Source organism: Mauremys mutica, chromosome 15 (genome assembly GCF_020497125.1).
Source record: "Mauremys mutica isolate MM-2020 ecotype Southern chromosome 15, ASM2049712v1, whole genome shotgun sequence".
NCBI classification, from domain to species: domain Eukaryota; kingdom Metazoa; phylum Chordata; order Testudines; family Geoemydidae; genus Mauremys; species Mauremys mutica.
In genome coordinates, this window is record NC_059086.1 from 2,976,998 (window position 1) to 2,993,922 (window position 16,925).

The 16,925-nt window shown below is 63.9% G+C and overlaps 2 protein-coding genes across 6 annotated transcripts in view; one reads left to right on the top strand and one right to left on the bottom strand.

The window, feature by feature from the left end:
• The window catches only part of MAP4K1 (mitogen-activated protein kinase kinase kinase kinase 1), a 41,520-nt gene extending 24,951 nt beyond the window's left edge, over nt 1-16,569 (bottom strand). The window contains exons 1-3 of one of the 5 annotated variants that reach the window (XM_044988996.1): nt 16,495-16,569; nt 9,317-9,514; nt 326-383 (exon numbers count right to left, since the gene is read on the bottom strand). In XM_044988996.1, the coding sequence (XP_044844931.1) occupies nt 326-383; nt 9,317-9,424 (166 nt within the window). In that variant the 5' untranslated portion in view covers nt 9,425-9,514; nt 16,495-16,569. Of the gene's footprint in view, nt 1-325; nt 384-4,257; nt 4,592-9,316; nt 9,515-9,710; nt 10,061-10,230; nt 10,471-16,494 lie in introns of those variants that run through there. The other 4 variants (XM_044988994.1, XM_044988995.1, XM_044988993.1 and 1 more) reach the window with 4 other exon arrangements.
• Nucleotides 10,952-15,751, top strand: EIF3K (eukaryotic translation initiation factor 3 subunit K). Its single transcript, XM_044988998.1, has 8 exons — nt 10,952-11,101; nt 12,151-12,249; nt 12,809-12,929; nt 13,636-13,710; nt 14,237-14,303; nt 14,666-14,743; nt 15,286-15,411; nt 15,602-15,751. Exons 1-8 carry the CDS (start codon nt 11,043-11,045, stop codon nt 15,631-15,633), a joined length of 657 nt encoding a protein of 218 aa, XP_044844933.1. The 5' UTR covers nt 10,952-11,042; the 3' UTR covers nt 15,634-15,751.
• Nucleotides 16,570-16,925: the final 356 nt, after the last annotated feature.

Sequence of the window (16,925 nt, forward strand, 5' to 3'; positions counted from 1 at the left end):
CCAGACAGGCTGGGATCTAGGGGGCAGACGGACGAGGCCCTGGGGGGACAGACAGACGAGGCTCCAACGGGGCAGACAGACAGACAGACGAGGCTCCAGGGGGGTCAGACAGACAGACGGACGAGGCCCTGGGGGGGCAGACAGATGAGGCCCTGGGGGGACAGATAGACGAGGCTCCAGGGGGGTCAGACAGACGAGGCTCCAGGGGGGTCAGACAGACAGACGGACGAGGCCCTGGGGGGCGCAGACAGATCGCTGGTTACACCCGGCCCGGGCAGCAGTCGGCTGGGGACCCTCCCCCGCAGGGGAACCCGCCTTCCCTCACCTGACTCCATCTTCACAATCTTTATGGCAGCCAGCTCGCCGGTGCCTTTGTTCTTCGCCTGCAGCAACACAAGGAGAGAAGGATCAAGGGGACAACGCCCATCGCAACGGGGATCTGCCTGGCCGACGGGGGGTCCTGAACTGTCGTGCTGTGCGGCCGTTAACCAGCCCCAGGCTGCGCCCCACCCCAGAGGCGGCTGCATCCCAGCGCTGGGCGAGGGGTCCCCGTAGAACCAGCGCGTGTCCCACCCCAGAGGCGGCTGCATCCCAGCGCTGGGCGAGGGGTCCCCGTAGAACCAGCGCGTGTCCCACCCCAGAGGCGGCTGCATCCCAGCGCTGGGCGAGGGGTCCCCGTAGAACCAGCGCGTGTCCCACCCCAGAGGCGGCTGCATCCCAGCGCTGGGCGAGGGGTCCCCGTAGAACCAGCGCGTGTCCCACCCCAGAGGCGGCTGCATCCCAGCGCTGGGCGAGCTGCTCGCTCTGTATAAGGTATGTAACTGTAAACGCTTTGGGATCCTTTTGGAGGAGCGGCACTATGGAGTCAGCAGATACCAGCGCCTGCCCGAGAATAACCCACCAGCTTCACTCTACCGTAATACACCTAATAGCAGTAAAAAATGTACAGCGCCTAGCGCTATGTGGTCCTTGTCCACAGCTGAGGTTCCTAGCTGCTACCATCATACACAATGTACAGCCTTAACTCTGCCCTTTGGGTATTTGCAAAACAACGCAGGCTCTGTGGCTGAAACCCTGGGCTGGGACCCAGGAGATCTAGGTTCTATTCCTGGCTCGGCCACGGACTCCCCGCAGAAGCTGGGGCCGGTCACACCATTGGGGTGTGCCTCAGTTTCCCCCATCTGTGACACGGGGATGATCATCATCCCCTGGCTCCCAGGGGTGGGGGGGAGGTGTTTGTGCAGCGCCCTGACACCATGGGGATGGGGGCCGTAGGATGCGCCTACCCATAAATCCACACCATAGTGGCTGGTGCCAGGGACCGCAACAGCCTACCCCGATGCCCTCCCCTAGCTCATGTGGGGGGGTTGTACTTACGGTCCGGGGGTCCTTCCCCTCCACTGACTCTGGTATGTCAGTAAGAAAATCACAAGCTATTTCTCCAATACAACCACCTATTTCCCCCCCGACAGCCACAGAGAACGTGTGCATCCAATTTAATCTAGGAGGGAACTACGGGCAGGACTCCTGGGTTCCCGGGAAGGAGAGGGGTCTAGCGGTTAGATCAGGGAGTCGGGGTGCCTGGGTTCGACTCCTGGTTTGGGGGCAGGAATATAGTGTGATTTGTGAAGAAGGCTGGGAGGTAGGACTCCTGGGTTCTATCCTGGCTCTGGGAGGGGAGCGGAGTCTAGTGGTTAGAGCAGGGGGGGCGCTGAGTGTCAGGACTCCTGGGTTCTGTCCTGGGTTAGAGCAGGGGGGGCGCTGGGTGTCAGGACTCCTGGGTTCTATCCCAGCTCTGGAAGGGGAGTGGGGGTCTAGTGGTTAGAGCAGGGGGGGGCAGGGGAGTCAGGACTCCTGGGTTCCGTTCCCAGCTCTGCCACTGATATGCTGTGCAGCCCTGGTCCGTGCCTCAGTTTCCCCAGCTGTACAACAGGGGTGGAAAGCGGCAGCAGAAGGACAGAATCCTCCTCCTCCCTTAGGAGATGGGACCAAGGCTGGCAGCCTCCCTACAAGGGACTGGGTGGCCCAAGCAAACCCTAGACCCAGCTGCGGCCTCGGGCCTGTCGTGGGCCCCATGGCAGCCCGGGGGGCCGTGCCACTGAGCCCAAAGGTGGCAGGAGGCTGCCAAGCACTGGGCCAGACCCTCCCCTGGCTGCCCAATGCCCCCTCCTCGAGTCACCCCTGCCCTGCCCCACCTGTGCCTGTGGGTACCAGCACAAGCGGGCGCTCTGAGCAGGGAGGGGGCCACAGCGGAGTGGCGCTGAGACCCCGCTAGGTCCCAAGCCACTCGGTCAAATTCTGCCCGTGTGGCGCCAGCCTGGGAGGGGTCTGACGTGATGCCCCCAGCCCCGCACACTGTTCCCAGTGCCCGTGGGAGGGGGGCACCCCGTGGCTGAGCCCCTAGCAGGCCAGGCGGCTTCCCCTGCCTTCCGGCAGCTGCTCACGGCCCCCCAGCCCCCGCAGCGGCTCTGCTTTGAACGCCAGCCGGGATCCGAAGCCGAGCCCCTGGGAGCGCAGCAAACGGCCGGGGGCTTTCAGCCGGGGGGCACAGCAGGGCGAGCTCCCCATGCACACGCAGCCCCCCGTCCATGGGCCTGGAGCCCAGGAGGGCTGGGCGTGAGCCCCCCCCGCGCCGGCCGGCACGCGGGGTATTTCTGGGGACGCCGCGCCCCACGCCGGCCGGCAGAGCTCACCAGAAGCAGGGAAACTCGCGGCTGGGCCCAATCCTGCCTGTACTACCCCTCCCCCCCACCCCACCGCCCGGGAGGGGGCTGCCACCTCTCCTCACTCAGAGCAAACAACTCGCCACTTCTGCTTTTTATTTTTACGGAGCTGTTGACGAGGTGGGGAGGAGAACGGGGGCCCGGGGGGGGGGGGCCCACTGGGGGATCGGCCACGGAGCCCGGCACCGCGAGGCGGCGGTTCGAAGCCAGCGCAGCTCGGCAGCCGGCCCGGCCTCAGGCCCACGGGCAGAACGAGGCCGGTGGCTCTCGAGTCCTCTTGGCCGCTGCGACAGGGCATCCCCCTCGGCAGGGGAATGCGTCAGTGGGACAGTCCCCTGGGTGCCAAGCTGCCCTTCCTTCCGGGGGACGCCCACACGCCAGCGCCCGGCTCCTCGCCCGACCGACACAGATGCAGAGGCCCAGCCGGCTGGGGCCCAGGTGGGGAGCTCCTTGGAGCAGGGGCCCGGCACCGCACACTCCCAGCAGACGTGGTCCCAGCCTCACAGGACCTGGGCCCTGTCTACACTAGAGAGCCGCACGGCACGAACCCCACCAGCAAAGCGCCCCCAGTGCGGACGCAGCTCTCCCGGCGTAACGGGGCAGCGCTTCCCGTCCGGCGCTGCACGACCCTCGCCAGGTCGGGACAAGGCCGGACCCCGGGCTGGCCCAGCTCTCCCAGTGCGGACGCAGCTCTCCCGGCGGAACGGGGCAGCTATTCCCGTCCGGCGCTGCACGACCCTCGCCAGGTCGGGACAAGGCCGGACCCGGCCTGGCCCAGCGCCCCCAGTGCGGACGCAGCTCTCCCGGCGTAACGGGGCAGCGCTTCCCGTCCGGCGCTGCACGACCCTCGCCAGGTCGGGACAAGGCCGGACCCCGGCCTGGCCCAGCGCCCCCAGTGCAGACGCAGCTCTCCCTCACCCACCACAGCTGCTCCCGTAGGGGAATATGCTCTAATGTAACTGCATTAGGGGCATTAGCGGCTTCTTCCCACCCGTGACGGGCAGAGTTGTGCCTGCAGAAGTGAGCAGCACAGCCCCGGCCTACGCCCGTCTGTCCCCCTCTTCCCGGTCTAGGCGCATCCCCTCTCCGGTTCGGGCTGGGAGAGCTCTCCCCACCCCACCCCACCGCTGCTGCTCAGTGGCTGGGCCTCAGTCGACGTGGGCCCGCTTGCAGCGAGCGGGTGTGTCCTGGGTGTGCTGAGCGCTGATCCTCACGAGCCCCCATGAGGCAGGGCTGCTATCCCCACAGGGCAGATGGGGGAAACCGAGGCACGGAGCAGCTAAGTGACTCGCCCAAGGTCACACAAGGTGCCTGTGGCAGAGCAGGGAACTGAACCTGGGTCTCCTGAGAACTGGGCCAACCTTCCTCCACCCCTTTCCTCCTCCCCCACCAGGGGCTGGCCCCAGGGGCTGAATCCTCAGCCACGTGTGGGTGTGAACAGGGCAGGGAGAGTGCGAGCTAAGGTGTGAAGGGAGGTGTGGAAAGGAGCGTGTCAGTGGGTGGGAGAGGGGGTGGGTGTTGGGGGTGAACTCACGTCTCTCCTGACTTGTGAGTCTGTCTGTCTGCTGGCTCCCATGTGTGCCTCTCTCTCTGCCGGATTGTGTGTGTCTGTGGGTGTGTCTAGACAACCCGCAGGGGAAACACTTCGCCTGTCTGTCTGTGTGTGTATGCGCAACCACCCAGCTTGGTGGTCTGTGGGGGAAGGGCTCTGGGCCCGTGTGCGTGTGTGTGCGCATGGCTCATGCAGAGTGTGTGCGTATGTCCCATAGTGTGTGCATGTGTGTGTCTGTATGTCTATGGGTGTGTGCATGGCCCATGCAGTGTGTCCGTGTCCGTGTGTCTGTATGTCCATGGTCCATCCAGTCGGGGTGTGGATGTGGGTGTGTAGGGCCCATGCAGCATGTGTCCCTGTGTGTGTGTGTCTGTATGTCTGTGCACGTGCACGGCCCATGCAATGTGTGTGTGTCTGTGTCTGTGTGTCTGTGCACGGCCCATGCAGTGTGTGTGTGTGTGCGTATGCACAGCCCATGCAGTGTGTGTGTGTCTGTATGTCTGTGTGTGTGCGTGGCCCATGCAGTGTGTGTGTGTGTCTGTATCTGTGTGTGCATGGCCCATGCAGTGTGTGTGTCTGTATGTCCCTGTGTGTGTCTGTAGGTCTGTGCGGCTGCACGGCCCACGCAGAGTGTGTTTCTGTATGTCTGTGTGTGCATGGCCCATGCAGTGTGTGTGTCTATATGTCCCTGTGTGTGTCTGTAGGTCTGTGCGGCTGCACGGCCCACGCAGAGTGTGTTTCTGTATGTCTGTGTGTGCATGGCCCATGCAGTGTGTGTGTCTGTACGTCCCTGTGTGTGTCTGTAGGTCTGTGCGGCTGCACGGCCCACGCAGAGTGTGTTTCTGTATGTCTGTGTGTGCATGGCCCATGCAGTGTGTGTGTCTGTATGTCCCTGTGTGTCTGTAGGTCTGTGCGGCTGCACGGCCCACGCAGAGTGTGTTTCTGTATGTCTGTGTGTGCATGGCCCATGCAGTGTGTGTGTCTGTATGTCCCTGTGTGTGTCTGTATGTCTGTGCGGCTGCATGGCCCACACAGTGTCTCTCTCTCTGCACACACCCTGGGCGGGCGGGCGGGCAGCCAGCGGGGGAAGGGCTCCTCCAGCCCCGTCGCTCTCTGGCCAGCAGCCGGGTTTCCTGCAGGAAACTCCTCAGGAGCAGGATGGCAGCTGCTGCCCTGATCCCCCGGAGGCCAGTGTCGGGCGGGCGAGATCTGGGCATGGCCACGCCCTGACCCGCCCAGCATGGGTGGCCCTGCCCTCCCGCACAGAGAGCTTGTAAAAGCCCACGGCTGAATCGCAAACCCGGGAGTCGGCCATGTCGGGGCCTCGCTCCTGCCCGCGGGCGACTGACCGGTGCCAGCCGCCCGCCCCAGACGCACCCCAGGACAAGGGGGCAGCCCAGGGGTCCCGGGCACTTGTGCGACCCCAGGCAGGAGCGGCTCAGTGGGATCTCCCCAAACCGTACTGGCGCAGGGGACATCCTGCCACTAGCTGCCGAGAGACCCCAGGCACCCACAATCCGCCCCCCAACAGCCTCACGCCCTCAGCACCGGCCCTGTCCCCTCCCTCCCCTGACAGCCGCTGTCTAAGGCCCAGAGCACCCCCCACCTCAGCCCCCCCACCCCGGGGCCTGTTCCCACATGGCCTGGCCCCAGCTGTCACCTCCCGAGCAGGCCCTGGAGTCCAGGTGGGCAGAGGCAGGGTCCGCTGCTCATGCACCCACCGGTGGGCGGGGGCGTTGTGTCTCCATGGCCAAGGTGGGGGCTGGCCAGTGGGGGCACAGAGATGGCCGAGACCCAGCAAGCTCGCTGCACGCCAGGCCGCTGGGCAGGAGTGCAGCCGGCCCCTCTGTGCCATGAGTTGGGTGGATCCCAGCGAGGAACCAACCCAGCCCCCACCACTGAGCACCCCCCTCCACTGGCAGAGGCTGCCTGGGCCCTGGAGGCTGAAATCCCCCACCCTGCCTGTGGAGGGAGCATTCCAGCGCTGAGGTGGGGGAACCTGCGACCTGCTCTGGGGAGGAATAGGGTCCAGGGATGCAGGACGGGCACCCAGAGCTCCCCCAAAGGGCCTGGTCTGAGCCAGGGCCGTGCACAGCCCTGAGCTGCCGATCGCTCGCACCGCCAGGGAGTTCCCCAGCTGCAAACAGACGCTGCAGGGCCCTGCAAGTTCACCACGGGAAGCGTGGTGGCTGCAGGAAGGCTCAGTGCAGTAATGCAAACTGGGATACAGGGGGGTGGGGGGAACTGAAGGGCACCGGCAGAGCTGTGGCAGGGGGATCCCGGGGCTGGGCTAGCAGGGGGCTGCGGGTCGGGAGTGAGGGGCGCCGGCAGAGCTGGGGGGTGCCCAGGGCTGGGACATCAGGGGGCTGCGGGTCGGGAGTGAGGGGCACTGGCAGAGCTGGGGGGTGCCCAGGGCTGGGACATCAGGGGGCTGTGGGTCGGGATTGAGGGGCACTGGCAGGGCTGGGGGGTGCCCAGGGCTGGGACATCAGGGGGCTGTGGGTCGGGAGTGAGGGGCGCCGGGAGAGCTGGGGGGTGCCCAGGGCTGGGACATCAGGGGGCTGCGGGTCGGGATTGAGGGGCACTGGCAGGGCTGGGGGGTGCCCAGGGCTGGGACATCAGGGGGCTGCGGGTCGGGAGTGAGGGGCACTGGCAGAGCTGGGGGGTGCCCAGGGCTGGGACATCAGGGGGCTGCGGGTCGGGATTGAGGGGCACCGGCAGAGCTGGGGGGTGCCCAGGGCTGGGACATCAGGGGGCTGTGGGTCGGGATTGAGGGGCACTGGCAGGGCTGGGGGGTGCCCAGGGCTGGGACATCAGGGGGCTGTGGGTCGGGATTGAGGGGCACTGGCAGGGCTGGGGGGTGCCCAGGGCTGGGACATCAGGGGGCTGCGGGTCGGGAGTGAGGGGCACTGGCACTCTCATGGGGAGAGCTCTTTGCCCTAATAGCCAGGCTCTGGGGAGCCGAACCCCCACCCCCAGCCCAGCCCTACGCGGGGCCTACCGGGGCGAGCTGCTTTGCTGAGTCCTGCCGTGCGGGGCCAGCAGCAGGAGGCAGCCCCACTGCGTGGGCACAGCAGCAGCGCCCGGCCATGCCCAGGCACAACAGCCCTGCAGGGGCAGGGGGGGGTGACCCACGGAATGAGACACAGACGAGGCCCCTGAGAGCACCCGACTGGCTCCCCCTGCCCTGGGGCCCCGTTTTGCCGGCTGCTGCCCTCTGCCAGACCCCAGCCCAGCCGTGCAGCAGGGCGCGCGGGGAGCTGCGTGGGGCGGCTGTCGCACGGGAGGTGCAGGCCGCCCGCTGCTGCCCCCGCTCGCCCGCCTCCACCCGCCCGCTGCTCAGAGCAGCTTCCAGGCCTCGCTGGCCTCTGGCCTGGGCTAGTGACGGCGCCTGCCTGGCCCATTCCAGCTCCTAGGCTAGGACTGCTCCCTCTCCTCCCTGAACCCGAGAGCCCCAGCTCCACCCCACCCCCTAGGCTGGGCTGGGTGCTGCCGTCCCCACTGCCGCACAGCAGCCTGGCAGCCCACCCGCCCACCGCGCCCCTGGGCTCCTGTCGGGGCCCAGGCCACTCCTGCCCCTTTCTATCTTTACCCGCCCCACGGCTTTGCTCCAGCCGAGCCCAGCAGCCCTCTGCTCCCATCCCCCCACATCGTCCAGGCAGGTGCCTTCCCCAGGGCAGCTCTGACGCTGCCTCCCTGTATCGCTGCCTTAGTGACTATCCAGCAACCGGTGAGCAATCCCTGTACACACCGCGGCTCTGCTCCACCCCAGAGGTGGCTGCATTTCAGTGCTGGGTGAGCGATGCCTGTATGAGCTGCTGCCATGCCCCTCCGCAGAGGTGGCTGCATTTTTTTTTTAAACTGGGTGAGCAATCCCTATATAAACAGCTGCCATGTTCCACCCCAGAGGTGGCTGCATTTCAGTGGTGCGAGAGGGATCCCTGTAGGAAACAGCTGCCACGTCCCACCCCCGAGGTGCCCACGTTTTAGCTTACTTTCATATTTGAAAATCACGCCCCCGCCAGCCATTGTTCTGTCGAATGTGGTTAAATTTTAAACCAAACCCACGTTTTCTACTTTGCAGCCCCTGGGCCTGGTTCTGACCTCCCTGCCACCGGGGCTGTGCCCTGGGAGCCTGCCCCATCATGCTGAACCCTCGGGCAGATTGAGGGGTGCAAACTGCCCCCTGCTCAGCTTTCACACCCGCTCTGCATTGGTGTTAATGACTGTGCGAGGTGCAGGGAATCCAGGTCAAGGTATAACGCAGGCCACGGCCTCTGCTGCCGCCCGTGTACCCCAGCCAGGGAGCTGGCTCATTAACTCACTCCGGATTTTCACCAGTGGGAGCGAGGAGAGAACTGGTGCCAATGACCTTCCCCTTGTCAAGATGCTTCCGTCAAAAGAATCTCACACCCCTCTGTATCTTTGCTCCAGCCTGCCCCGAGGGTGCAGATTTGGGACTTGCAAAGCAGCCTACATGAGCGGGGTCGGTGGACTAACTCACCCAGACCTGCCTCAAACTCCCAGCCCCCGAGCATAACTGAGAGCAAAAAGCAGCTGCAGCAAGTGAACAAACAAACAAATAAAACAGGCTTGGCTCCTCGGAGCTGGGTGCAAAACCGCATTGATCTCCTTGTGCTATCGGCCGCATCGCCCACTGTCATGGCGATACTTTCATTCTAGCAGGTGCAGATCCTAAATCTTCTTTGCTCTTCTCCCTCCCGAGCTCAAGGCTTTCGCCCTGCCAGGTCCCGGAGCACGAAGCTCACAATGAAGCTATTGCAAATACCACGCTCCCCCCACCCCCCCAGTAATCACCATCAGGGTCCTGCACAAGGGGCCTGACTCTCCCCACAGCCCTACACTGAGCATTATGCCAGGGGCTGGAAAATGCTACTGATCTTATTTAGTGGCATGCTGCAGCCACTCAGCATGAGAGCACCTGATGAGAGTGTTATTGACCAGGTGCTGACCCAAGCCCTACAACATACAGCAGAGCGGGGTCTACAGGAAAGCGATCGCAACGGGTCCCAAAAATTACCTTATAAACTTCCCCGTAGGTCCCTCCGCCAACTCTCTGCAGCAGCTCGAAGTCGTCCTGGGGATTTCGGGTGGAAATATCCAATGCCAACCTCTCTTGGACATCCATACCTCGGCGTTTGCCCGCAGACCGATGCTGCAGTGCTCAGCGCCGGGCGACTGTGGGTGTGCGCGCGCGCGCAGCGAAGCCGTGTGTGATCTGGGGAACGATAACGTTCTCTAGCTTTTATTTCCTGATTTGAACCGTCAGCGCGTCGTGTGAGCCCAGAGGGCCCCCTAGACAGAATGTAAGATCCGCGCAGCACAAGGCAACCCAGGCGGGTCACTGCTTAGCAGGCCAGAGTCACAGGGGCTCAGAGAGCAGGAACTGATACCTAGATAAAGCAACTAATCACCCTATTCCTGGCGACTCAGGAGCACGGGTGGATTTTGGAGAGTGTCAGGGTCCATCCAGTTGATTTGTGAGCAAAGAAATCAGGAAAGTGCTTTGAGATCCGCTGACAGCTCACACGGCTGGTCCGTCAAGAGAGATTATTCGTTATTCCAAGAGGAGTGATAATAAATAACACTTTGCACGAGTCCCCCAGAAATCTCCAAGCACTTTGACAAAGTCGGGCTGGAATCACTGTTCCTGGTCTATGGAGGGGGAAACTGAGGCACAAGGAGGGGCTGTGACTTGCCTAAAGCAGCAATAGCAGAGCTGGGAGTAGAACTCATTTGATTCCCAAAAGCCCCACCGTGCTCTAGCCACTCAGCCTTGCTCTCCTCCCAGAGCCGGGAGAGAACCCAGGTGTCCCTGGCTCCCAGCTCCCCCTGCTCTAGCCACTCGGCCTCGCTCTCCTCCCAGAGCCGGGCGAGAACCCAGGTGTCCTGGCTCCCAGCCCAGTGCCCTGCCCACAGCACCGTGCTGGTCACCTGGGGCCCTCAGACCCATCCGTGCCCAGCGCAGGGAAAGGCCGGGGGCCAGGTAGGGGGACCAGACAGCAAGTGTGAAAAATCGGGATGGGGGTGGGGGGTAATAGGAGCCTATACAAGACAAAGCCCCAAATATTGGGTCTGTCCCTATACAATCGAGACGTCTGGTCACCCAAGGGCCGGGAGGGGCCGCGGGAGAAGGGGGGTACCTAGGTCTGGGGTCAAAGGATCAGAAGGTGAAGGATCGGAGGGGGGCAGAGGGGAGGGGGGCAGGAGGCCAGGCAGGGAGGGGCTCGGGGGTAGATTGGGGAGGTGGCAGGTGGGGGGACTGGGGAGCCATGGGGGGGAGGGGAGGATATGGGACCGGGGCTTGTCCTGGGGTGGGCGTGGCCGCAGTGTGGGGGATGGAGCAGGCTAGGCTATGGGGGCGGGGCTTGTCCTGGGGTGGGCGTGGCCGCAGTGGGGGGATGGGGCAGGGTAGGCTATGGGGGCGGGGCTTGTCCTGGGGTGGGCGTGGCCGCAGTGGGGGGATGGAGCAGGGTAGGCTATGGGGGCGGGGCTTGTCCCGGGGTGGGCGGGGCCGCAGTGGGGGGATGGAGCAGGGTAGGCTATGGGGGCGGGGCCTCCGCGGAGGGGCGGGGCCAGCGGGCGGATATGGGGGGGGCCAGGGCGCCGCCTCGGCTCTCGCTCCCGGCGCCTGCGCCCTTCCCATCATGCCTCGCGAGGGCGGCCGGCGGAAGCGGAAGTCGACGGCGTCCCGGCCGCCCGTGGCCCTGGCCCCGCCCCCTCCCCCGGCCCCGCCCCCCCGCACCATGGCGCTGTTCGAGCAGATGCGGGCGAACGTGGGCAAACTGCTCAAGGGCATCGACCGGTACCGCGGGGGGGGGGGGCTGGGGATAGTGGGGGGCTGGGGCTGGCGGGGGGGGTGAGGGGGGAAGGGGATAGTGGGGGGGCTGGGGCTGGCGGGGGGGTGAGGGGAGATGGGGATAGTGGGGGGGCTGGGTGGGGGGATGAGGTAGCGGGGGGCTGGGGCTGACGGGGGGTGAGGGGGGATGGGGATAGTGGGGGGGCTGGGTGGGGGGATGAGGTAGCGGGGGGCTGGGGCTGGCGGGGGGGTGAGGGGAGATGGGGATAGTGGGGGGCCGGCGGGGGGTGGGGGTGCCCGATACAGGTTCGGTGCTCTCAGGGCAGGTGCCTGGTATGGAGGGGTGGGGGGAACAGAGGAAAGGGCTTGGGCTGGGTGTGGGGGGGTGAGGTAGCGGGGGTCTGGGTGGGGGGAATGGGGATAGTGGGGGGCTGGGTGGAGGGGCCTGATACAGGTTGGGTGCTCTCGGGGCAGGTACCTGGAATGGGGGTGCAGAGGAGAGGGCTGGGGGGGATGGGGATAGTGTGGGGGCTGACTGGTGGTGAGGGGGGATGAGGGGGGCTGGCAGGCAGTGTGGGTGGAGCCTGATACAGTTTGGGTGCTCTCGGGGCAGGTGCCTGGGATGGGGGCAGAGGAGAGGGCTGGGGCTGGGGGGGGGATGGGGATAGTGGGGGGCTGGGTGGAGAGGCCTGGTACAGTTTGGGTGCTCTCGGGGCAGGTGCCTGGGATGGGGGGCAGAGGAAAGAGCTGGGGCTGGGTTTTGAGGTTGAGGGGCTGGGGTGGAGGCGTTGTCTGGAGGGGTGTCTAGTATGGTCAGAGGAAGGGCCTGGGCACTAGTGGCTCAGGAGCCAGGAGCCGGGGGCCTTATGGGGGTGGAGAGGAAGCAGGGCTTGATGGGCGGGGTAGTGGCTGAAGGAAATGGCTGGAGGTGGGGATCTGGTGTCGGGGAGAGGCTCTCATGCGGATGGCAAGCTGGGGGTGGCAGGGGGCCTGTTGAACACTGGACCCCCCCCCCCCATGGGCTTTGCTGAGTGTCTCACTGACCTGCATTTCAGGTACAACCCCGAGAACCTGGCCACACTGGAGCGCTATGTGGAGACGCAGGCCAAGGAGAACGCTTACGACCTGGAGGCCAACCTGGCCGTGCTCAAGCTGTGAGTGTTTTGAGGGTTCCTGGCTAAGGCTGGGCCCCACCAGTTACAGGGAGACGCCCCTATGCAAGTGTCCATCTCTGGGGCAGCGCAGAGTTGCTGTGATCATTAACCTAGTCCTTATGTGGCTACGAGCCCCATGGAGCCAGCCCCATCACTAGCTGGTCAGAGACGCGGTTAAAGCTCAGGGGAGTTATTCAGAGCTGGGCAGTTAACTAGCCACCACCAAGGGCTGCGAGTTGAAGCTCGCCAGGTTCAGACTGGAAATGGACACTTTTCACAGGGAGGGTAGTTAGCACTTGGAACAGCTAACCGCGGGCCGTCGCGGACTCTCCGTTGCCGGCAATTTTGAAATTGGGACTGGCTGCTTTTGTAAAAGATTCTTTAGGTCAGGGAGGAATTGACTTAGGACAGTCCTGTGCTCTGGGCCATACGGGGGGGCAGATGATCACAGCCTTAGGCTCTATGAATGATGTGCAGCATCTCCCGATGTCTGCGGGATGATAAACCTGGGTTTGATGGGCGCCCCAGGGCTGCTGACCTCTTCTCTCTCCCTCCTCAGGTACCAGTTCAATCCTGCTTTCTTCCAAACCACTGTCACGGCTCAGATCCTGCTCAAAGCCCTGACCAACCTGCCGCACACAGACTTCACCCTCTGCAAGTGTATGATCGACCAGGCTCATGTATCCTTCCTGGGGCACTCAGCCTCCTCCTGGCATGACCCCCTCACACCCAGCAGCCTGTCCACCTGCCCTGGTCTCGGAAGGGCTCTCCCCGCAGACTGGGGTGGCACAGGCAAGGATGGGGTGCACATCCTTGCTCTGGCCTCGAGAGGACCCCCCCAGCAGTGGGAAATAAGTTCATGATCCACCGTCTCTTGGCTTCTGAGGGTGACAAGGAGCGAGTGGTGGTGGTGGCTTTAGGGGATGTGAACAGGGAGCTCCTTCAAGACGAGCCAATGAACGGTGGTGGACTGAGGACGCTCGGTACTGACTTGGATCAGAACCAGCGCCCTAGAGGGGGAGGAGCCTCGTCTCCCAGTCCCCTGAGCCGGCCACTCTGCCTGTGTGGCGTTGTGTTGCGTCCCCAGTGGGAGCTGGCTTTCTTGTGCCAAGGAGCAGGTTACCACTTGTCTCCTCCCTCCTTCCCTCCCAGCTGGGCCTGACCACAGGGAGCTTTAAGCCTCTTCCTGACAGCAGGGCACGGAGAGGGAAATGGCTGCTCTTCGTGGAGGCCCTGGGCTGCTGCACTCCACCCCCGGCCTCGTTCCCAGGGCTGAGCAGTAACGAGCGTCAGGGACAGGAGCGACTTGCTCGTGTGCTCCAGCCCTGCTGGCTCAGCCTCCTTCCTCTCCCCCCTGCATGTTTCCCTTGACCCCCTGCACCTCAGCAAGAGGAGAGGCCGATCAGGCAGATCCTCTACCTGGGAGAGCTACTGGAGACCTGCCACTTCCAGGCCTTCTGGGTGAGTGTCCCCTCCCCCGAGATCTTATTGGGCTTCACCAGCCTGAATGACTCGTGCCTCCAGCAAGTGACTGGAGTTCAGAGTCTTGTGCAGAGCTGAGGATTAAAACCCAGGAGTCCTGGCACCCAGCCTGCCCTGCTCTAACCACTTGGCATTATCCCTCCCAGAGCTGGGACTAGAACCTGGTGCCTGTCGCTGCTCTAACCATTAGTGCACGTGCCTTTAACGAAGCAAAGGTTTGCAGCTGGGCTCCCTAGGGGACACACCCAAGGGCTTCTACATCATGGCGTAGACTGATCGCTGGATGGGCTCAGGAGGGAATTAACCACCTGGGTGTCCACTGGTCACCGTTAGAACAACCCAGACTAGAAAGGGAGGCAGACTCCTTTCTCTGCAGCATTCGTCACTGGCCACTGAACTAGTCGGCCCTTTGCCTTGTCCCCCGTGGCCCTTGCTGCGCCCTGTAGTTCCTGCAGCTCCCTGGCTGGTGACTGTCCCACGCTAACGCCGAGTCCTTCCTCTGCAGCAAGCCCTGGATGAGAACATGGAGCTTCTGGATGGGATCACGGGGTTTGAAGACTCCGTTAGGAAGTGTAAGTCTGGCTAATAACGTCACTCTCTGCCCCAGTGCGCCCCAATTGCAGTGTCCCCTTCCTGGTGGGGATCAGGGGCCGGTCACCAAATCCCTTCTGGTGGCCAGCGCATCGGCTGGCAAGCCGGGGCCGTGGAGTTTGGGGCTGGATGTTCCTATGTTGTCCCTATGGGAGCCGGGTGCTGAACCAGGGCTTGTTCACTCGCCGTCTCTCGTTGCCTTCTAACGCGGCTTGATCCACCTGGGGCTGAAACCTCACTCTATCCAGCAGGTGGGTCAGGTTCAGCCCCAGCCATGCTGAGGTGAGGAGGGGCGTCGGGTCACGTGGGAATAGCAACATCTGTCTCTTGTGTCTTCACATAGTCATCTGCCACGTGGTGGGGATCACGTACCAGCACATCGACCGGTGGCTGCTTGCTGAGGTGCTGGGTGACCTCTCAGGTAAGGCCCTTCAGTCCTCCCATGGGTGCCACCTGTGCTCGCTGTTTCCTTGGCAGCTCTCCTGTCCCTGCTCTGAACCAGCTCCGCAATGACGAGCATTACTCACAGGGCTCCTCCTGCCCCACGGTATTACCCCAGGTACAGATCAGGGCTGTGCCACCGCAGGCCAGGAGCAGACAGTCCCTCGGGGGGAGAGGGGAGGGTAACTGACCTGGAAGCTCCTGTGTTGAGAGGAGAAGCTGTGGGAACGCTGAGTGACAGACGAGTGGGCCCAGCTCAGTGCAATTAAACCCAGGACTGAGCTCAGCTGTGCTGTAGCAAAGACCAGAATCCCTTCCTGTGTCCCCTCGGCTGGGGATCTCTGCCCTCGTATCATGCATGGGGCTGGGTTCCTGTGTCACCCGAGCTGAGACTGGCCTGGCCTGCAGGCTCTAGCAGCCACTGCTTGCCCCGACGGTCCTGTCTTAGACGCGATCGCACCCGGCGCTAACCGGGGGGGCGAAGGCTCCGTCTGCTCAGCCTCCTGGCCCCTCTCTCTGCAGACAACCAGCTGAAGGTCTGGATGAGCAAATACGGCTGGACAGAAACGGAGTCGGGCAAGATCTTCATCTGCAACCAGGAGGAGAGCATCAAACCCAAGAACATAGTGGAGAAGATCGACTTTGACAGTGAGTGCTGGGCGCCCGCCTGGGCTCTGCGTCCGGCCCCTCGCTGGGATCACCCGGCTCTCACTGGCCCCAGTGGGGACCTTGCTGGAGTCCGGACTGCACGGGGGATCTGGCAGTGGCTGTTAATCAGTGGGCGGGGGGAGTGGATCCATTGAGCGGGGGTTTATTTCCATCCTTCCTCTGTCCGCAGGTGTCTCCAGCATCATGGCTTCCTCCCAGTGATGGGGCCTCCGTCCCCGCCCTCCTCGCGGCTCCACGAGAACTCGCTCAGGGGTTCTGTTGTTCGGTTCCCTTTCTAACACCAGCGCAACCTTGGTCAATAAAAGCGCGTTGTCGACTCGGCCTCTGGCCCGTCTCCGTTCTTCTCCGTGCAGCCTGTGACCTGGGGCGGCTGATTGGCGCGAGGAATGGGCGGGGGGATTGTCGGCCAGGTGGCTCCAAGCAGTGGGGTAGGAGGGCAGGGAGCAAGGGAGGCCACTTTGGGGCTGAGAAAAGGCCTCTGCCCAGCTCTTGTCTCTGCCCCACGTGCGCTACCCTTTTCCTGGGAGGGACCCCGCTGAGAGCAGAGCTCAGTCTGAGGCTAGTTCGGGCCTTGGTCCCCGTGCGAACACAAGGGGCCATTCGTGGCAGGGGTGGCGAGGAGGACACAGCAGCTGCCCCTCACTGCCCAATGGCACTCAGGAGGGGAGAACTGAACGTGGGGGTGGGAAGTGAAGGTTGGTAGCTTCCTACAGCCAGCACTGGGCTACCGGGGGTGCCCCTGTCCGTCTTCAGGCAGGGATGCACTCGTCTGCAGCCTGAGGCGCTAGGCGCTGTGGGACACACCTAATAGCGATGCTCGTTCGCTCCAGTTCTCTGGGGGAAGCCCTACGCTGCAAGCAAGAGGGAATGGGTGGGGGGGGGGTGTCAGGGGCTTCCCAAAGGCTGCGCAGCTGGGGAGAGAACCCAGCAGTCCCGCTCCCCTCCTCGGGCAAGGCTCACGCCGTCAGCGGGGGGTTCACGCTGTACAGCCTGTGGAAGGACGCAGACGGAGCCATTTCCAGTGAGGGGTAAAATAGAGGCAGGGTCTGGTGCTGCTCCCACCTGCCCGGTGGGTTGAGCACCCAGTGGGGTTCTGCTTTCCGGTCCTCACTGGCTCCTTTGCCCGGCCGTGATGGGCTCCTGATCCCTAGCTGGTACCGACCACCCACCGAATCCAGGACAAGCTGGGGCAGAGCTGGATCATCGTCTCCTTGGGGACCTGGGGTGGAGCTGCAGCCTGGAGTGGGCAGGCGCTGACTTCGTTATGGGGGTGGGGGAGCTGCAGTCAGGGGCTGAGGGTGGCAGGAGCTGCTTTGAGGGCTCCTGGGTTCTGTTCTTGGCTCTGGCAGGGGCGTGTGGCCTGAGGGATGGAGTCAGGACGCCTGTTGCTCCATTCCCAGGGGTAGGAGCAGTTTCCCCATCGCTGACACTTCCCCTTTTCTTAGTGAAGCTGGTGCTGGGCGGGGTGTGTTGGCTTGTGGCCGCAATGCTGC

Coding starts and splice junctions, on each gene's coding strand:
- EIF3K (XM_044988998.1), top strand. CDS start 11,043: ATGGCGCTGTTCGAGCAGATGCGGGCGAACGTGGGCAAACTGCTCAAG. Junction 11,102..12,150: donor CTGCTCAAGGGCATCGACCG/GTACCGCGGGGG, acceptor CCTGCATTTCAG/GTACAACCCCGAGAACCTGG. Junction 15,412..15,601: donor GGAGAAGATCGACTTTGACA/GTGAGTGCTGGG, acceptor CTCTGTCCGCAG/GTGTCTCCAGCATCATGGCT.